This window comes from Macaca mulatta, chromosome 11 (genome assembly GCF_049350105.2).
Source record: "Macaca mulatta isolate MMU2019108-1 chromosome 11, T2T-MMU8v2.0, whole genome shotgun sequence".
Taxonomy (NCBI): Eukaryota; Metazoa; Chordata; class Mammalia; order Primates; family Cercopithecidae; genus Macaca; species Macaca mulatta.
Window position 1 is genome coordinate 64,601,334 of NC_133416.1, and position 20,933 is coordinate 64,622,266.

The window sequence follows — 20,933 nt, forward strand, 5'->3', positions numbered from 1 at the left end:
CACTCTGTACTTTCACTGACTATGCGTTGGCAGATTCTGCCAAGTTCTACCTGTAACTGGCTTCATTTTCAAGTCAGATGTTTGGCTGCTGCTCTGTCCCCTGCAACAAGGAGCCATGCCAGCTGGACACACACTTCTTCCAGGGCCTCTGGCAGCCAGGACAGAGTTGAGACCACAGCTGTTGAGACCCTGAGCCCTGAGTCTGTGTTGCTCAAGAAGGGCCTCCCCCAGCAATGACCTCCTCATTGCTTCTGGCCTTTTTCCTCCTGGCTCCAACCACAGTGGCTACTCCCAGAGCTGGTGGTCAGTGTCCAGCATGTGGAGGGCCCACCTTGGAACTGGAAAGCCAGCGGGAGCTGCTTCTTCATCTGGCCAAGAGAAGCATCTTGGACAAGCTGCACCTCAGCCAGCGCCCAACACTGAACCGCCCTGTGTCCAGAGCTGCTTTGAGGACTGCACTGCAGCGCCTCCATGGGGTCCCACAGGGGGCACTTCCGGAGGACAACAGGGAACAGGAATGTGAAATCATCAGCTTTGCCGAGACAGGTGGGTTCCTGGTCTGTAGCTTTTCCCCAGAACTTGACTTCTCAAGGAAAGGAAAAGTTTCCTCACCAGCCTTACCTCTGACTCCTTCCCCAAAAACCATCCAACCCCTGCTCCCCATGGGCTGTAATCTCCTTATCCCAGGTATCCCCACGTCCCCCTGGGGCTCACTGTGGTAGCTCAGACCTGACCAGTAGGCAGCTGGAAAGCTGGTAAATTTCACTTCTTTTGAGACTGCCTGTCGTCATCTCCTCTGCCTCCTCTTTCTGCAGGCCCCACAAACCCACAGGCTGTGGTGTGAGCCCATCCACTTCCTGGGCCTGCACACAGCAACTGGGAGGTGAGCAGTCTCTCTTTTCTTTGGCCCCAGGATCTAGCCCCTCCCTTCCCCTCTCCTCCAGATGCCTCATTTGAGTAAAAGAAGAAAAAATAAAACACCAGGACTACAATACCTCACTATATGTCATGTTCTCATTAGACCTCAGGTCACCATATCAGAGAACAGGGTCAAAATGGGACTCAGAAAAATGGATAAAGGGGCTGGGCACAGTGGCTCGTGCCTGTAATCCCAGCTATTCAGAAGGCAGGAGGATCACTTAAAGCCAGTAGTTCCAGACCAGCCTGAGCAACATAGCAAGACCCTGTCTTTTTTTTTTTTTTTTTCCCCAAGACGGAATCTTGCTCTGTTACCCAGGCTGGAGTGCAGTGGTGCGATCTCGGCTCACTGCAACCTCCACCTCCTGGGTTCAAGCAATTCTCCTGCCCCAGCCTCTCGAGTAGCTGGGATTACAGGTGCCCACCACCACACTCGGCTAATTTTTATATTTTTAGTGGAGACTGGGTTTCACCGTGTTGGCCAAACTGATCACTGATCTCAAACTCCTGACCTCGTGATCCTCCTGCCTCAGCCTCCCAAAGTGCTGGGATTACAGGAGTGAGCCACCGTGCCCAGCGACCGTGTCTCTCTTTTTTTTTGGGGGGGGGGACGGAGTCTCGCTCTGTCGCCCAGGCTGGAGTGCAGTGGCGCGATCTCGGCTCACTGCAAGCTCCGCCTCCCAGGTTCACTCGCCATTCTACTGCCCCAGCCTCTCGAGTAGCTGGGACTACAGACGCCCGCCACCACGGCCAGCTAATTTTTTGTATTTTTAGTAGAGACGGGGTTTCACTGTGTTAGCCAGGATGGTCTCGATCTCCTGACCTTGTGATCCACACGCCTCGGCCTCCCAAAGTGCTGGATTACAGGCGTAAGCCACCGTGCCCGGCCCGTGTCTCTTTTTAAAAAACTTTTTTTTTCTTTTTTTTTTTTTTTGAGACAGAGTCTTACTCTGTCACCCAAGCTGGAATGCAGTGGTTATGATCACAGCTCACTGTAGCCTCAACCTCCCAGGTTCAAGTGATCCTCCCACCTCAGCCTCCCAAGTAGCTGGGACTACAGGTATGTGCCATCATGTCTGGCTACTTTTATTTTATTTTATTTTATTTTATTTATTTATTTATTTTTTTTTTTATTTTATTTTTTTTTTTTTTGAGACGGAGTCTCACTCTGTCCCCCTTGCTGGAGTGCAGTGGCCGGATCTCAGCTCACTGCAAGCTCCGCCTCCCGGGTTCAGGCCATTCTCCTGCCTCAGCCTCCCAAGTAGCTGGGACTACAGGCGCCCGCCACCTCGCCTGGCTAGTTTTTTTGTATTTTTTTAGTAGAGACGGGGTTTCACTGTGTTAGCCAGGATGGTCTCGATCTCCTGACCTCGTGATCCACCCATCTCGGCCTCCCAAAATGCTGGGATTACAGGCTTGAGCCACCGCGCCCGGCCTATTTTATTTTATTTTTTGAGATGGAGTCTCACTTTGTCACCCAGGCTGGAGTGCAGTGGTACCATCTTGGCTCACTGCAAGCTCCACCTCCCAGGTTCATACCATTCTCCGCCTCAGCCTCCCTAGTATCTGGGACTACAGGCGCCTGCCACCATGCCTGGCTACTTTCTATGTATTTTTTAGTAGAGACAGGGTTTCACCGTGTTAGCCAGGATGATCTCGATCTCCTGACTTCGTGATCAGCCTGCCTCGCCCTCCCAAAGTGCTGGGATTACAGGCATGAGCCACCATGCCCAGCGTATATTTTTTTATAGAGACAGGATTTCATCACGTTGCCCAGGTTGGTCTTGAACTTTTGGGCTCAAGCAATCCACTCGCCTCGGCCTCACAAAATGCTAGGATTACAGACATGAGCCACTGCCCCCGGCCTAAAAATTAGCTGGGTGCAGTGGAGTGCACCTGCAGTCCCAGCTGTTTGGGAGGCTGAGATGGAGGATCATTGAGCCCAGGAGTTTGAGACTACACTGAGCTATGTTTGCATCACTACCCTCTAGCCTGGGCAACAGAGACCCCCATCTCTAAAATTAATTAATTAAAAATAAATTAATTTTAATTAATTAAATATTAAATAAATTAATTTTAATTAATTAAATATTAAATTAATTAATTTTAATTAATTAAATATTAAATTAATTAATTTTAATTAATTAAATATTAAATTAATTAATTTAATTAAAACGAGACTCCCTTTCAAAACAAAAAGGGAGAAAGAAAGAAAATGCAAACTGAGCCCTTTGCAAGCTCTTTCTTAGGTCTGAAGACCCCTCCCATTTCTGGCCCCTCATTCCCTCTTGTTTTTTTGTGGTTTTTTTGAAATGGAGTCTCATTCTGTTGCCCAGGCTGGAGTGCAGTGGCATAATCTCAGATCACTGCAACCCCCACCTCCCAGGTTCAAGCCATTCTCCTGCCTCAGCCTCCCGAGTATCTGGGACTACAGGCGAATGCCACTAAACCAGGCTAATTTTTGTGTTTTTAGTAGAGACGGGGTTTCACCATGTTGGCCAGGCTGCTCTGGAACTCCTGACCCCAAGTGATCTGCTCGCCTTGGCCCCCCAAAGTGCTAGGATTACAGGTACTGCACCAGCCCCCGCCTGTTTCAAGACCCAGCTTTGAACCGGAGCTAGATAGCCTGGGCTCAGATTCTTGCTCAGCCATTTATTAGCTGTTTGACCTAGTGGTTAATAGTTCTCTCATTTGTTAAATGGGATAGTTGACAGAATTAAAGGGCTAATACAGGTAAAGTACTTTGAATGTTAAAGTGGGAGGGAGCAGGAACTAGAGAGTAGATTTAGCGCCTGCCAATGAGGGGATTATGGTGAGCGTCCTCTTCTCTTGATAACCTTCCATGGAGGAAAGGGGCAAGGCAGCTCTCTAGAAATCTTTTATAAAGACACTAATCCTATTAATGAGGGCTCCACCCTCATTACTTAATCACCTCCCAAAGGCTCCGCTTTCTAATACCATCACATGGGGGTTAGGATTTCAACATATGAATTTTGAGAGAACATAACAGCCTCTCTCCATGAAGCCTCTTAGCATTCAATGGTCTATCCCAAGTTTCTTTAGAGAATGGTGGCTAGATTCCAAGAGGATAATTTCAATGTGTAAATTATTCTCAAGCTTCTGCATACACCTTGCTTACTAATATCCCATTGACAAAGCAAGTCATTGTAGCCAAGCCTAGAATCAATCACTGTGAGACAGAACTAGATGAAGGCGTGAAAGCCATGAGGTACTGTTTATTGGGGACTACCAATCTGGCAGTCTCCTGAAGTCTGCCCTCTGACCCCTAACAATTTATATCTCTCCCACAAGCAAAATACAATCATCCTCTCCCAGCCACCCCCATCAAACTTTCATCCCTTGGCCAGGCGCGGTGGCTCAAGCCTGTAATCCCAGCACTTTGGGAGGCCGAGACGGGCGGATCACAAGGTCAGGAGATCGAGACCATCCTGGCGAACATGGTGAAACCCTGTCTCTACTAAAAATACATTAAAAAAACTAGCCGGTCGAGGTGGCGGGCACCTGTAGTCCCAGCTACTCGGGAGGCTGAGGCAGGAGAGTGGCATAAACCCGGGAGGCGGAGCTTGCAGTGAGCTGAGATCCAGCCACTGCACTCCAGCCTGGGCGACAGAGCAAGACTCTGTCTCAAAACAAAACAAAACAAACAAACAAAAAAAAAACAAAAAACAAAAAAAACACAAACTTTCATCCCTTTATGGCATCAGGATCAAGCTTGAAGTCCAGCATCTCATCACCTGAATTAGGTGCAAATATAGGTGAGGCTCCTCTGGTACATTTCTTCAGGTGCAGGGGCCTTCAGTGATGTCCTAGCGCCTGGCTTATTCTGACTTATGAAAGCTGATTGTGAACATCTCCCAACTTAGGATTCAGTGATGTCACATTAGCAGCTTGAAATCAGTCATGGTGGGAGAATTTATACAAAAGAAATTGACAAAGACTACGAATCAGGGCTTTTGATTTTTTTCCCTGGAAACCAGTTATTAAACATTTACCAGCATACCACTCTCTGTCTCCTAAAAATACAAGTTCTCCACCTCCCACGCACTTAACATACAATGCTGAGACAGGGACAGGATAAACATAATAGATACTCCTGTTCAAAATGGGATGTGGGAGAATAGGAGACACAGAGGAGTCACTGATCTGTAAAGCTTCTTATATTCAGCCAGGCAAATATCAGGTCCACTCCAAATCCAGAATTCCCTTGGTTAGTTAGGGCCTGGTTCTGCTCCCTGGTATTTCCAATTGTGCACTACTGCTCTCCTGGACTTCCAAATTCACCCTCTCAGCCCTTGGCACTCTACCTGCTGAGATGTCTTTCCTTTTAAATAGGAAATGATCTATGTTTGCGGCTGAGTACTTTTCTCAGCCTACTTTCTGCCCAGAGTTGGGGGCCCAAAGACCTCTTTTTATTTTGAATTGTCCCTTTTAGTCCAAACTGGTGCTGCTTTCAGTATTAAACTTCTCTTTTAAACTCTGTGGACCCTGTAAATAATAAATTGTAGTCTACTCAATTACACAGAAGGCACCACATTCTATCAAGACAGACCCTTATTTAGGCTACAAGTCTGTGTCATGGGATAACACCTTTAAGATGTTTAGAAGTGCATTTGTCTAGTTGTAAGGGTTAACAGAACATTGTCTTAAATTTTAAATCTCAAAAAGATGTTAGATCTTAACAAACAAAAAGTTTTTTTGGTTTGTGTTTTAGAGATGGTCTCACTATGTTGCCTAGGCTGGAGTATAGTGGCTATACTATTAGCAGCCTCAATAATATTGCATTATAGCCTCAAACTCCTGGCCTCAAGGGATCCTCCTGCTTCAGCCCTCTGAGTAGCTGGGGCTACAGGCATGTGTTCCCATGACCAGCTAACAAAAGATTTTATAGCTGACCCTTTATTTGTTTTGATCTTCACTCTGAGTCCCTGTATTACTGGAAATACCCTGGATTTGATTTTTGCTCTGAGGTAATTTCTTACTTTAAGAACCTTTTGTCAGAGAGGAAGAATGAAAAAGAATTTTTGTTGTTATGTTTCTTTTCTTTCCTCTACATGTACAACATGAAGAAAAAGGTTTCGTTTTGTTTTTTTTTTCTGAAAAATTAGCAACACAGAGTAAGGGGTTTTATTTTATTTTTTATTTTTTATTTTTTTTGAGACGGAGTCTCGCTTTGTGGCCCAGGCTAGAGTGCAGTGGCCGGATCTCAGCTCACTGCAAGCTCCGCCTCCTGGGTTTATGCCATTCTCCTGTCTCAGCCTCCCAAGTAGCTGGGACTACAGTTGCCCGCCACCTCGCCCGGCTAGTTTTTTGTATTTTTTAGTAGAGACGGGGTTTCACCGTGTTAGCCAGGATGGTCTCGATCTCCTGACCTCGTGATCCGCCCGTCTCGGCCTCCCAAAGTGCTGGGATTACAGGCTTGAGCCACCGCGCCCGGCCGGGGTTTTATTTTTTAATTTAGCAAGTGCTTTTAGAAATATTTTCTCTAAATTCTGTTTGAAAATTGAACAGTGCCTTTTTTTTTTTTTTTTTTTTTTTTTTTGAGACGGAGTCTTGCTCTGTCGCCAGGCTGGAGTGCAGTGGTGCAGTCTCGGTTCACTGCAACGTCTGCCTCCCGGGTTCAAGCGATTCTCCTGCCTCAGCCTCCCGAGTAACTGGGACTACAGATGCACACCACCACACCCAGCTAATTTTTGTATTTTTAGTAGAAATGGGTTTTCACCGTGTTAGCCAGGATGGTCTCAAACTCTTGACTTTGTGATCTGCCTACCTCGGCCTCCCAAAGTGCCGGGATTACAGGTGTTAGCCACCACACCCAGCCGTGGTTCCTTTTTTAGTTCATCACTCTCCCGAAATGCCTTATCTTAGGCAACTAAAATATACCAGTTGGCATTTTCAGCATTCTGCCTGGAAATACCATTAGCTAAATTCACAACTTTGTTAGATAGCTTTCCTGGCTTCTAAGTTACCACAGGTGAGAGCCAATACACAATACAAGTTCCCCTTTTTTCAGCTTCCAATAGCAATTTCCTCACTGTTCTTCCTTTACTAACAGTTTCTTCCCTATCCTTCTAACTTCTCCCTGCCACTCATTCCCGAAGCCAGTGCAACTGACCAAGCACAGTGGCTCATGCCTGTAATCCTGGCACTTTGGGAGGCCAGGGTGGGAGGATCACTTGAGGGCAGGAGTTTGAGACCAGCCTGGTCAACATAGCAAGATGTTTCTTATTAAAAAAATTAAAAAAAAAAAGCCGGGTGCTGTGGCTCATGCCTCTAATGCCAGCACTTTGGGAGGCTGAGGCAGGCAGATCACTTGAGGTCAGGAGTTCGAGACCAGCCTGACCAACATGGAAAAACCCCATCTCTACTAAAAATACAAAAATAGCTGGATGTGCAGGGCGCGGTGGCTCACACCTGTAATTCTAGCACTTTGGGAGGCCAAGGCGGGTGGATCACCTGAGGTCAGGAGTTCAAAATCAGCCTGACCAACATGGAGAAACCCATCTCTACTAAAAATACAAAAAATTAGCCAGGTGTGGTGGTGCATGTCTGTAATCCTAGCTACTCGGGAGCCTCAGGCAGGAGAATCGCTTGAACCCGGGAGGTAGAGGTTGCAGTGAGCCAAGTTCGTGCCATTGCACTCCAGCCTGGGCAATAAGAGTGAAACTCCGTCTCAAAAACCAAAACATAGAGGCTTAAAACAACATATTCATTATTTCTCATGATTCTTTTTTTTTTTTTTTTTTTTTTGAGATGGAGTCTCACTCTGTTGCCCAGGCTGGAGTGCAGTGGCGCAATCTTGGGTCACTGCAACCTCCGTCTCCAGGGTTCAAGAGATTCTCTTCCCTCAGCCTCCCGAGTAGTTGGGATTATTGGTGCCCACCACCATGCCTGGCTCTTTTTGTATTTTTGGTAGAGACAGGGTTTCACCATGTTGGACAGGCTGGCCTTGAACTACTGACTTCAAGTGATCCACCCACCTCAGCCTCCCAAAGCTTATAACCCTGGGATTACAAGCATGAGCCACTGCCCCCGGCCACTCGCATGATTCTGTGGCTTGACTGTGCTTATCTGGACAGTTCTTCTGCTCCATGTGGTGTAGCTAAGGTCTCCCATGCAACTGCATTCAGCTGGGGACTCGGATGGGACTGGAACCTGTGAGATGGTCTCTAATCTCCAAAGTCTCTCTCCACATGACTTCTCATAATTTAGTAGTCTAGCTCACCTTCCTTTAAATCACTGTAGCTGGCTTCCAAGAGTGGAATGCCTCAATATGTAAGTGCTCAATAAACACCATGCTTGCTAATGTCTCAGTGCCCAAATCATGTCACATGACTAAGCCCAGAATTAATATGGAAAGGGACTGCACAAAGCCGTGAATATTGGGAGGTGTTGACCGTTGGGGCCAACCATGTAATAGTCTACTACAGCCCCTGTTGGTCTTGTGTTTGCCTGCCATAACTGGAGTGACTTAAAAGGTACTAACTGCAGGGTGCTTTGTGACCTAGCAAGAAAAAGATTCGTTGGGCCAGTCAGACTCTATTAGGATTTTGGAATTGGGACACTGGAAGATCTGCTCACTTAGGAGGAGCTGAGCAAAAGGTCCTGTAGACTTGGGACCTGGGCCACAATTTTGGTACCTGAGGAAGCTGACAAGGAGGTAGAAGTAGTAGACCCACAGAGAGAGGAGAGTGGAATTGACTTATCGAGAGAGAGAGAGAGAGAGAGAGATGAGAGAGATCTTGTTGGCTCTGAGAGCTGTCAAGAACAGCATTATTCCTGCTGGGCACGGTGGCTCACACCTATAATTCCAGTACTTTGGGAAGCTGAGACGGGCGGATCACCTAAGGTCAGGAGTTCAAGACCAGCCTGGCCAACATGGGGAAACCCTGTCTCTACTAAAGATACAAAAAATTAGCTGGGCGTGGTGGCAGGTGCCTCTAATCCCAGCTACTTGGGAGGCTGAGGCAGGAGAATCGCTTGAACCCAGGAGGCGGAAGTTGCAGTGAGCCAAGATTGCGCCACTGCACTCCAGCCCAGGCGACAGAGTGATACTCCATCTCAAAAAATAAAAAGAACCTTATTCCTGACTTTCTAATTTACATGAAGCCTAGTTGAACTTCATATCCTGCCTTTTGAGCCCATGAGAGTATCAGTTGACTTCCCATAATAAAGCACTGTTTTTGTTTTTGTGTGTGTGTGTGTGTGTGTGTTTTTTTTTTTTTTTTTTTTTTTTTTTTTGAGACGGAGTCTCGCTCTGTGGCCCAGGCTGGAGTGCAGTGGCGCGATCTCGGCTCACTGCAAGCTCCGCCTCCCGGGTTCCCGCCATTCTCCTGCCTCAGCCTCCCGAGTAGCTGGGACTACAGGCGCCCGCCACCTCGCCCGGCTAGTTTTTGTATTTTTTAGTAGAGACGGGGTTTCACCGTGTTAGCCAGGATGGTCTCGATCTCCTGACCTCGTGATCCGCCCGTCTCGGCCTCCCAAAGTGCTGGGATTACAGGCTTGAGCCACCGCGCCCGGCCTTTTTTTCTAATTTTTAATAGAGACGGGGTTTCACCGTGTTAGCCAGGATGGTCTCGATCTCCTGACCTCGTGATCCGCCCGTCTCGGCCTCCCAAAGTGCTGGGATTACAGGCTTGAGCCACCGCGCCCGGCCCTTGTTTTTTTTTTTGAGACAGAGTCTTGCTCTGTTGCCATGCTGGAGTGCAGTGGCGCGACCTTGGCTCACTGCAACCTCCGCCACCCTGGTTCAAGTGATTCTCCTGCCTCAGCCTACCGAGTAGCTGGGACTACAGGGGCATGCCACTATGCCCAGCTAATTTTTTTTTTTTTTTTTTTTTTTTTTTTTTTTTTTTTGAGACGGAGTCTCGCTCTGTCACCCAGGCTGGAGTGCAGTGGCCAGATCTCAGCTCACTGCAAGCTCCGCCTCCCGGGTTCACGCCATTCTCCGGCCTCACGCCATTCTCCGGCCTCAGCCTCCCAAGTAGCTGGGACTACAGGCGCCCGCCACCTCGCCCGGCTAATTTTTTGTATTTAATAGAGACGGGGTTTCACCGTGTTTGCCAGGATGGTCTCGATCTCCTGACCTCGTGATCCGCCCGTCTCGGCCACCCAAAGTGCTGGGATTACAGGCTTGAGCCACCGCGCCCGGCCTAATTTTTTTTTTCTTTTTTTGAGACAGAGTTTCACTCTTGTCCAGGGTGGAGTGCAATGGCGCGATCTCAGTTCACTGCAGCCTCCGCCTCCGGGTTCAAGCAATTCTCCTGCCTCAGCCTCCGGAGTAGCTGGGATTACAGGCATGTGCCACCACACCCAGTCAATTTTGTATTTTTAGTAGAGATGGGGTTTCTCCACGTTAGTCAGGCTTATCTGGAACTCCCGACCTCAGGTGATCTGCCTGCCTCGGCCTCCCAAAGTGCTGGGATTACAGGCATGAGCCACCACACCTGGCCTCATAAAGCATTTTTTACTTAAAAAAAAAAAAGTAGCTAAGGCCAAATTACAATGGGTATTTAACTGCGTCCTAAAAGAGTTAGGACTTTATTAACTAATAAGGTTTTTGAGACCATGAATTTTATGATCCATCCGTGTTTTGAGAAAAGAATTCTGATGTTAACATAAAAGAATTAAAGAAATGAAAGACCATTCAACAAGTATTCTGTTTGTTTGTTTGTTTGTTTTTGAGATGGAGTCTGGCTCTGTCACCCAGGCTGGAGTGCAGTGGTGTGATCTCTGCTCACTGCAACCTTTGCCTCCCGAGTTCAAGCAATTCTCCTGCCTCAGCCTCCTGAGTAGCTGGGACTTCAGGTGCATGCCACCACACTCAGCTAATTTTTGTATGTTTAGTAGAAACGGAGTTTCACCATGTTGGCCAGGCTGATCTCAAATTCATGACCTCATGACCTCAAGTGATCCACCCATGTCGGCCTCCCAAAGTGCAGGGATTACAGGTGTGAGCCCACCACACCTGGTCTCAACAAGTGTTTATTGAGTGCTTACTAAATACCAAGTACTAGGGATACAATGGTGAACCATACAGGCACAACTGCTGTTTTCATGGAGCTTACATTCTAGCTGCAGGGAAGAAGGAGGGGTAGGAGAAGTTCTTAGTAAACAAATGCACGAAGAACCACACTGGACCGGGCTTGGTGGCTCATGCCTGTAATCCCAGCACTTTGGGAGGCCAAGGCAGAAGGATCACAAGGTCAGGAGTTCGGGAGCGGCCTGGCCAACATGGCAAAATCCCGTCTTTACTAAAAATACAAAAATTAGCAGGGCGTGGTGGTGCATGCCTGTAATCACAGCTACTCGGGAGGCTGAGGCAGGAGAATTGCTTGAACCGAGGAGGTGGAGGTTGCAGTGAGCCAAGATCGCGCCACTGCAATCTAGCTTGGGTGACAGAGCAAGACTCTGTCTCAGAAAAAAAAAGAACCACACTGATTACAGAGCATGATAATGGCTATGCAAACAATTAAGCAGGATGATGTATTAGAGAGATGGAGGTAGAATTGAAGGCTACTTTTATTTTATTTTATTTTATTACGTTTTATTTTATTTTATTTCATTTTATTTTATTTTTGAGACAGTCTCGCTCTGTTGCCCAGGCTAGAATGCAGTGGCATGATCTTGGCTCACTGCAGTTTTGACCTCCTGGGTTCAAGTGATTCTCCCAAGTAGCTGGGATTACAGGTGTGTTGCTCCATGCCCAGCTATTATTTATTTATTTATATATTTTTTTACTTATTGTAGAGACAGGATCTCACTATGTTGCCCAGTTGGTCTCAAACTCCTGGCCTCAAGCAGTCCTCCCACCTTGACCTCCCATAGTGCTATGATTACAGGCACGTGCCACCACGCCTGGCTGAAGGCTGCTTTAGATAGATTAGGAAGGAAGCCTGAAGCCTTTCTGAGGAGGAGACATCTGAACTGAATGCCAAAAAGAAATCAGTCATTCAAAGATCTTGGAAAGACGTTCCAGGGAAAGGGACTAGCAAGTGTAAAGGCTGTGAGATGGCTTTATGTTTGGTGAATCTGAGGAACAGAAAAAGGCCCGTATAGGCAGAATGTAGTAGTTAAGTGTCAAACAAGTTTTCTATTTCAAGGAGTTTAGATTTTATCCAAAGAGCAAGGGGAAGACTTCGAAGTGTTTTAAGCTGAGAAGATAAAACTAATCAGATTTATAAGAAGATCACTGACTGATATTTGGAGAACGGTTTGGAGGGCAAGAGTGAATCACTTGAGTGAACGAAAGCTATAGTTAAAGAAAAAGATGGTTGTGAGTTGGACTAATGTGTAGTAGAGGAGGTGGGGAGAAGTGAAATTGTATTATGAATTAGAAGTAGAGTTGAGAAAACTTTCAGATAATTTCAAAGTAGGGGATAAACACGATCAAGATTTTGCCTTAAGCAATGCATTTACAGAGGAGAAGTTTGGAGAAGGGACAGGTTTGGGTTGGAGGGATACATTTAGACTTCCTTGTACAGGATTGAGGTTGGGCCCATTGACTCATGTTTGTGATCTCAGGCTGAGGTGAGAGGATCACTTAAGGCCAGGAGTTCAAGACCAACCTGGATAGCATAGTGAGAATCGCCCCCAACTCCAAGTAAATTTTTTTTTTTTTTTTTGGAGACAGAATCTCGCTCTGTCATCCAGGCTAGAGTGCAATGGTACGATCTCATCTCACTGCAACTTCCGCCTCCCAGGTTCAAGCGATTCTCCTGCCTCAGCCTTCCAAGTAGCTGGGATTATAGATGCCTGCACCATGACTGGCTAATTTTTGGTGGGTTTTTTTTTTTTTTTTTTGAGACAGAGTCTCGCTGTGTTGCCCAGGGTGGAGTGCAGCGGCGCAATGTCAGCTCACTGTAACCTCCGCCTCCTGGGTTCAAGCGATTCTCCTGCCTCAGCCTCCCGAGTAGCTGGGAATCCCGGCTGATTTTTTGTATTTTTAGTAGAGACAGGGTTTCACCATGTTGGCCAGGCTGGTATCGAACTCCTGACCTCAACTGATCCTCCTGCGTCAGCCTCCCAAAGTGCTGGGATTACAGGCCTGAGCCACCGCATCCGGCCTAATTTTTTGTATTTTTAGTAGAGACAGGGTTTTGCCATGTTGGTCAGGCTGGTCTTAAACTCCTGACCTCAGGTGATCCACCCACCTTGGCCTCCCAAAGTGCTGGGATTACAGGCGTGAGCCACCACACCCAGCCTAAAAAATTTTTTTAATTACAAAAAAGAAGAGATTGAAATATTATTGGATGTCCAAGTCAAGTATCAGATAGGCACTTGGACATGCAAGGCTAGGGTTCAGGGAGAGGTCAGGACCAGAGATATACATTTGGAAGTGATCTGCATATAGGTGGAATTGAAAGCCATGGAATGGATGATCATTCTGGGAGAGGGTATAGATAGAGAAGAGGAGGGAGCTTAGGACTTAATTAATTCATTGATTGATTTAAGACAGGTTCTCACTTTGTTGCCCAGCCTGGAGTGCAGTGGTACGTTAATGTCTCACTATAGCTTTGATCTCCCAGGGTCAAGCAATCCTTCCACCTTAGCCCTCCCTAGTAGCTGGGACTACAGGTGTACACTACCACACCTGGGTAATTTTGTATTTTTTGTAGAGACAGAGTTTTGCCAAGTTGCCCAGGCTGATCTCACTGATCTCAAACTCCTGGACTCAAGCAATCCATCCACCTCAGTCTCCCAAAGTTCTGGGATTACAGGTGTAAGCCACCACGCCTGGCCTGACTTCCAACATTTAAAGGGGTTAGGCCAACAAAGAGGAGCTGTCAATAGAGGAGAAAAAGATAGAGTGGCTAGTGTTATAAAAGCCAGGAGAAGAAAATATATAAGAAGGAGGGAGTGGTTAACTGTGTCAAACACTACTTAAAGGCCAAGTCAGATGAATATAAATGGATAGATTTGCTGTGGAAGGTGTTGGTGATCTTGACACGTGCAATTTCTGTAGAGTGGAGAGAATAGAAACCAACTAAGATGTTCAGTAAGGAAGGTGAGGGATGATAAGAGGCAACTGGGCAGTAGTAATAGGGATATAAAGAAATGTGCAGACATTAGAACAATTCTGGTGAGATAAGGTATATGGGGAGTGAAGAAAGTAATAATAGAGTTGTTTGTTTGTTTGTTTGTTTGTTTTTAAGCAGAGCCTTGCTCTGTCACTCAAGATGGAGTGCAATGGTGTGATCTCGGCTCACTGCAACCTCTGCCTCCCAGGTTCAAGCGATTCTCCTGCCTTAGCCTCCCAAGTAGCTGGGATTACAGGCGCCCACCACCATGCTTGGCTAATTTTTGTATTTTTAGTAGAGATGGGGTTTCACCATCTTGGCCAGGCTTGTCTCAAACTCCTGACCTCAGGTGATCCAACTGCCTCGGCCTCCCAAAGTGCTAGGATTACAGACGTGAGCCACCCACCGCACCCGGCTGATCATAGAGTTTTTACAGGTGATAAGGAGGGTAGTGGCACCACCAAGAATGGAAAGGGGGTATATAGGAAGGAAAATAATGATTTTTCAGATTGAGAAAAATTGATTAAAAAATATATATATACATACTGGCCAGGCGCAATGGCTCACGCCTGTAATCCCAGCACTTTGGGAGGCTGAGGAGGGCGAATCACCTGAGGTCAGGAGTTCGAGACCAGCCTGACCAACATGAAGAAACCCTGTCTCTACTAAAAATACAAAATTAGCTGGTGCAGCTACTCGGGAGGCTGAGGCAGGAGAATCGCTTGAACCCGAGAGGTGGAGGTTGCAATGAGCTGAGACTGCACCATTGCGCTCCAGCCTGGGCAACAAGAACAAAACTCCATCTAAAAAAAAAAAACAAAGGCCGAGCATGATGGCTCATGCCTGTAATCCTAGCACTTTGGGAGGCCGAGGCAGGCAGATCACAAGGTCAGGAGATCGAGACCACCCTGGCTAACACAGTGAAACCCCATCTCTACTAAAAATACAAAAAATTAGGCGGGCATAGTGGAGGGTGCCTGTAGTCCCAGCTACTCAGGAGGCTGAGGCAGGAAAATGGCGTGAACCCAGGAGGCGGAGCTTGCAGTGAGCTGAGATCATGCCACTGCACTCTAGCCTGGGCGACAGAGCGAGACTCTGTCTCAAAAAAATATATATATAATATATATATTATATATATATTATATATGTGTGTGTGCTTGTGTTTGTATATATGTATGCACACATATATACATATACACACATACATATATACATACACACACATATATATTTATAAGATGGGGTCTTGCCATGTTGCCCAGGCTGGTCTTGAACTCCTTGGCTCATGGAATCCTCCTACCTCGGTCTCCCAAGTAGCTGGGATTACAGGCATGCACTACTACACCTAGATCTAGGACCAATTGATTTTAAATGTGCTGTCAGGACATTCATGTGACATAAGTAAGTAGTTAGAAATCTAGGCCTTGAAGCTTGGTGATTTCCAAATCTATATGTCCAGTCCAAATATGCAAAATGGTCTGGTCTGGGCATACAGTTTTGGGAATCACCAACATAAAAATTGTGTTGCTTGGCTGGGCGTGGTGGCTCATGCCTGTAATCCCAGCACTTTCAGAGGCCAAGGCGGGTCGATTATGAGGTCAGGAGTTCAAGACCAGCCTGAGATCACATGACTGCACTCCAGCCTAGGCGACAGAGTGAGACTCCATCTAAAAAAAAAAAAAAATTGTGTTGCTTGACCATGAGTCTAATTAAGAGCTACCTTAATGTGAACTGGAAGGAAATGGAAGTCCAAGACAGACCTTGGAAAACTCTGATATTGAAGGGATGGTCAGAGAAAGAAAAGCCAGCAAAGAAAACCAGGGAAGAATTATAACAGAGTTGTGTCATGGAAGCCAAGAGAGAAAAGATTTTCAGGAAGGAAAGGATTGTCAACAGTGCTGTCTTAGTCCATTTTGTGCTGGTATAACAGAATACCACAGACTAGGTCATTTATAATGAGCAGAAATGTATTAACTCATCATTATGGTGGCTGGGAAGTCCAAGATCAAGGGGCTGGCATCTGGTGAGGGCCTTCTTGCTTCTCACTGTGTTATTCCATGGCAGAAGGGCAAAGAGAGGGTGGGGCTGAGGAGAATTAAACTTATCCTTTTATAAGAAACCCATTCCCAAGATAAGGGCATTAATCCATTCATGAAGGTGGTGTTCCCATGACCCAAACACCTCCCATTAGGCCCCACTTCCCAACACCACTGCATTGGGGATCCAGTTTCCAGCACACGAAATTTGGAGGAAATGTTTAAACTGTAGCAAATGCCAAGTGCTATAGACAGCTCAAGAATGCTGAGTAGGCCGGGCGCGGTGGCTCAAGCCTGTAATCCCAGCACTTTGGGAGGCCGAGACGGGCGGATCACGAGGTCGGGAGATCGAGACCATCCTGGTTAACACGGTGAAACCCCGTCTCTACTAAAAAATACAAAAAACTAGCCGGGCGAGGTGGCAGGCGCCTGTAGTCCCAGCTACTCGGGAGGCTGAGGCAGGAGAATGGCGTGAACCCGGGAGGCGGAGCTTGCAGTGAGCTGAGATCCGGCCACTGCACTCCAGCCTGGGTGACAGCGCGAGACTCCGTCTCAAAAAAAAAAAAAAAAAAAAAAAAAGAATGCTGAGTATAGAGAAATAGTTGGTAGAAGTGACACTCAGAAGGCCGCAATGACTGGCGCTTCTTATGTCCACAGGCCTCTCCACCATCAACAAGACTCGTCTTGATTTTCACTTCTCCTCTGATAGAACTGCTGGTGACAGGGAGGTCCAGCAGGCTAGTCTCATGTTCTTTGTGCAGCTCCCTTCCAATACCACTTGGACCTTGAAAGTGAGGGTCCTTGTGCTGGGTCCACATAATACCAACCTCACCTTGGCTACTCAGTACCTGCTAGAGGTGGATGCCAGTGGCTGGCATCAACTCCTCCTGGGGCCTGAAGCTCAAGCTGCCTATAGCCAGGGGCACCTGACCCTGGAGCTGGTACCTGAAGGCCAGGTAGCCCAGAGCTCAGTCATCCTGGGTGGAGCTGCCCATAGGCCTTTTGTGGCAGCCCGGGTGAGAGTTGGGGGCAAACACCGGATTCATCGACGAGGCATCGACTGCCAAGAAGGGTCCAGGATGTGCTGTCGACAAGAGTTTTTTGTGGACTTCCGTGAGATTGGCTGGCACGACTGGATCATCCAGCCTGAGGGCTACGCCATGAACTTCTGCATAGGGCAGTGCCCACTACATGTAGCCGGCATGCCTGGAATTGCGGCCTCCTTTCACACTGCAGTGCTCAATCTTCTTAAGGCCAACACAGCTGCAGGCACCACTGGAGGGGGCTCATGCTGTGTACCCACAGCCCGGCGCCCCCTGTCTCTGCTCTACTATGACAGGGACAGCAACATTGTCAAGACTGACATACCTGACATGGTAGTAGAGGCCTGCGGGTGCAGTTAGTCTATGTGTAGTATGGGCAGCCCAAGGGGGTGTGGGAAAACACTCCCCCACAGAAGTGCACTTCCTTGAGAGGAGGGAATGACCTCATTCTCTGTCCAGAATGTGGACTCCCTCTTCCTGAGCATCTTATGGAAATTACCCCACCTTTGACTTGAAGAAACCTTCATCTAAAAAGAGTCACTGTACCATCTTCCTGACCACTACCCTCTTTCCTAGGGCATGGTCCATCCCGCTAGCCTCACGTGCTTAACCCCGACTCCAGGGACTCAGACCCATCTCCAACGATGAGCAAGGCCATATGGTTCCCAGGCAAAGACACCCTTATCTCACCTTTAATTGACCCCATAACCCACTATGCCTTCCTGTCCTTTCCACTCGATGGTCCCCACTCCAAGATGAGTTGACACAGCCCCTTTCCCCGATTTTTGTGGATCTCCAGAGAGCCCCTTCTTTGGATTCACCAAAGTTTAGATCACTGCTGCCCAAAATAGAGGCTTACGTACCCTCCTCTTTGTTGTGAGCCCCTTTCCTTCTTTCTTGTCCAGGTGAACTGCTAAAGGTCTCTTTGCGTACCCTCATCCATTTTTTGTCCTTCTCTGCCTTTCTCTGTGCCCTTAAGGGCTGACTTGCCTGAGCTCAATCACCTGAGCTCCCCTGCCCTCTGGCTTCCTGCTGAGGTCAGGGCATTTCTTATCCCTGCTCCCTCTCTGCATAGGTGCCATGGTTCTCTGTAACTGTGGCTATTCTGTGTCCCTACACTAGTAGCCTGGCTACCCACTTCCATGGCCCCAACTCTGCCCACATTCTGCTATCACTGTTTCAACACTAGGGGGTCCTAAAGGCTTTCTATCTTGCTAGTCCCTGGGCCCTCAACATCTCTTACTGGTTCCCTTAACTCTGCCTATACCTCTGTAAATAATTCCTTCACTAAGTTCTCTTGATGAAGCAAAACCAGACAGCTGAATGGTCCTCTATCTCCTACAAGGGCCCTAACTGGCACCCCAGATGACACAGAACCTGCCTGCCTATGCTGTAGTCTGCCTACTCTGCTCTCTCTTCACATGGTCTCCTCAGGACTGAGCTATTGTATCCATCTCACACTTTATGCCTTTTCTTTCTTAGGCACCGACACTTAGTCACCCAGTAAACTGACCAGCTGTGGGCACGCAAGTGTGGGAGGCAGAGGCACGCTCAGAGCTGCCCGTCAGGACCTCTGACTTGCCTTTCTTTCACCCGCCCCCAGTGCTCCACCCAGGAATCCTGCCTGGAATCTGGAATAGGCAAGGGCTGCTGGAGTGGGACAGGGAGAAGAGGAAGGCCTGGATGAGGAGAGGGTGGCATTTGCTCTGAGACTGGGTCTTTTTTAGACCTTTGCCCTTCCTCCCCCACATCTCCTCCCTTTGGCTGGAGAGTCCTGAACCACGAGGTCGATATTGTCTGCAACCCAAGGCCGAGTTTGCGCAAAACCCATGTGTTCTTTGGTAAATGTGATGTCTGTGTTTGCTCAGCTTATAACCCCCTCCTATGAGGGTAAGAGGTCCCTGAAATAGGAACCCTAGAGGAGAAAGTCTGAAAAGGACTGCCTGGGGGACTGTAAATCTGAGCTCAAGGGCTTCCTGAGCAACCCATGGATGTTATTCCACCTTTGACTTCAGGAGACCTTCACCTAAAGAGAATCTAAGGAGGCCTTCTGGTGTCTCCCCCACACACCCCCGGCCCCCAGATCTAACCTCCTTCCCAACTACAGCTTAGTTCCCAGGGCCAAGACTGGGATAAGGCAAAGTGAGTCATTCACCTGGCGGGGGTGCTAAATTTTAAGGGGCTGGTGAAAAATTTATTAATCAAGATAGGACTTTAATGCAATTTTTTAAAAGTCAAAATTAATGCAAAAAATCCATGATGAACAAAATAGCCTCCTTTTTTTTTTTTTTTTTTTTTTTTTGCGACGGAGTCTCACTCTGTCACCCAGGTTGGAGTGCAGTGGCGCAATCTCGGCTCACTGAAAGCTCCGCCTCCCGGGTTGACGCCATTCTCCTGCCTCAGCCTCCCGAGTAGCTGGGACTACAGGTGCCCGTCACCACGCCCGGCTAATTTTTTTGTGTTTTTAGTAGAGATGGGATTTCACCGCATTAGCCAGGATGGTCTTAATCTCCTGACCTCATGATTCGCCCGTCTCGGCCTCCCAAAGTGCTGGGATTACAGGTGTGAGCCACCCACTGCGCCCAAAATAGCCTACTTTTAAATAAAAACAGGATCATTATTCCCTTTCTGTTTTGGCTCTGCCTTTTGTAAAAAGGGGAAAGAGTGGGTCTGCCTCCTTCAAACATTTTCTCCTAGAGCTTCCTAGCTCCTACCTCTGGACTCCTTCAGGCTCTTCTCATTTGAGCAAGATAACCACTCCCGTTTCGCTTATTCTACTTCCTTACCCACCCCCAAGCCTGTCTTCTACTTCCTTACTCACCCCCAAGCCTGTCTTCTACTTCCTTACTCACCCCCAAGCCTATCGCTATCCCCCAGCCCCCAACCAGGTTGGTGGTAGGGCAGGCAGTGAGGCAGATGGCTGGGGTATTTATAACCCAGGAGCACTTCTTGGGAAAAGTGACTAAGATGCTAAAAGCGTATTTATAGCTGAGCTCTGACGTAAGTGTCAGTGGGGAGGTAGGGCCAAGCCAGGCGCAGCAGCAAGGAGGTGGGAAGAGCTGGAAATTGGGGGCACTTGACAGTGAGGGTGGGGAGAGATGGGGTCAGTGACTCCTGCAGCCACTTCTTGTCACTTCCCCGACTGCCTACTGATACCAACAGGTAAGCTTTCTGAGGCACCACCATGGATAGATACCTCCGCTTTGCCGACCCGATGTTCCAGACCAGAGGGGGTAGAGGGCTGTCATTTACCAGCCCGACCAACAGAATGGGAGTTGGGAGCTGAGGAGAACACTGGACAGAGCTCTTGAATGTGTTTCAGAACGTGGGGAGAAATGAAGGGTGGACAGGAGGATCTAAGTGTCTCAGTGCGCCCCCACCCCACTCCACCCCCACCAAATAGTGCCCTGAGGTTCTAGGAAAAGCCTGGTACATCACCAAGCTCCATTGACACGTGTTTGTGTGAGGAAGTCCAAAACCAAAGGTAGCAGTGATGTGGATCCTGGAGACAGTCTCTCTTCTCTGGCAGTGTGATGGGGAAAGAACAGAGGAACCAGCGTGTCCCTGTCTCTTGTGGGTGAGGCAGGGTCCCCAGAGGGAGAGGTCAAGGAGCACTCTTCATTGCTGCATTTCCCAGAGCTGCCCCTTCCCTGTCCCTGGGAAGCTCCAGCCAGCTACAAGCCAGCTGCTGTCCAGAGGCACGGCACTGCCACATGGTGGACACTGGTGGTACTGGGGCCCAGCCCTCCAAGTAGGACCCCAGTTCCCCAGATCTAATAGTCTCTCTTGACAGCCCCCATCATCTAAATAGAGGGGAGATGAACAAAGTGGAGTAAGGACGCATTTCCAAATCACACCCACTTCCCCCACAGCTTTCTCCCTGTCAAGCTTCTTGGAGA

At 47.9% G+C, this 20,933-nt stretch overlaps 1 protein-coding gene across 2 annotated transcripts; it reads left to right on the plus strand.

Annotated features, from left to right (window-relative positions):
- INHBC (inhibin subunit beta C) lies at positions 1-19,663 on the plus strand. 2 transcript variants are annotated; one of them, XM_077954661.1, is made up of 3 exons: positions 36-546; positions 3,392-3,487; positions 16,649-18,880. In XM_077954661.1, the coding sequence occupies exons 1-3, from the start codon at positions 234-236 to the stop codon at positions 17,392-17,394; spliced, it is 1,155 nt and encodes a 384-aa protein (XP_077810787.1). In that variant the 5' UTR covers positions 36-233; the 3' UTR covers positions 17,395-18,880. The 2 variants fall into 2 exon arrangements, with proteins under 2 accessions (XP_001115940.1, XP_077810787.1); XM_001115940.5 differs by lacking the exon at positions 3,392-3,487 and having other exon boundaries at positions 1-546; positions 16,649-19,663.
- The last annotated feature ends 1,270 nt before the right edge of the window (positions 19,664-20,933 follow it).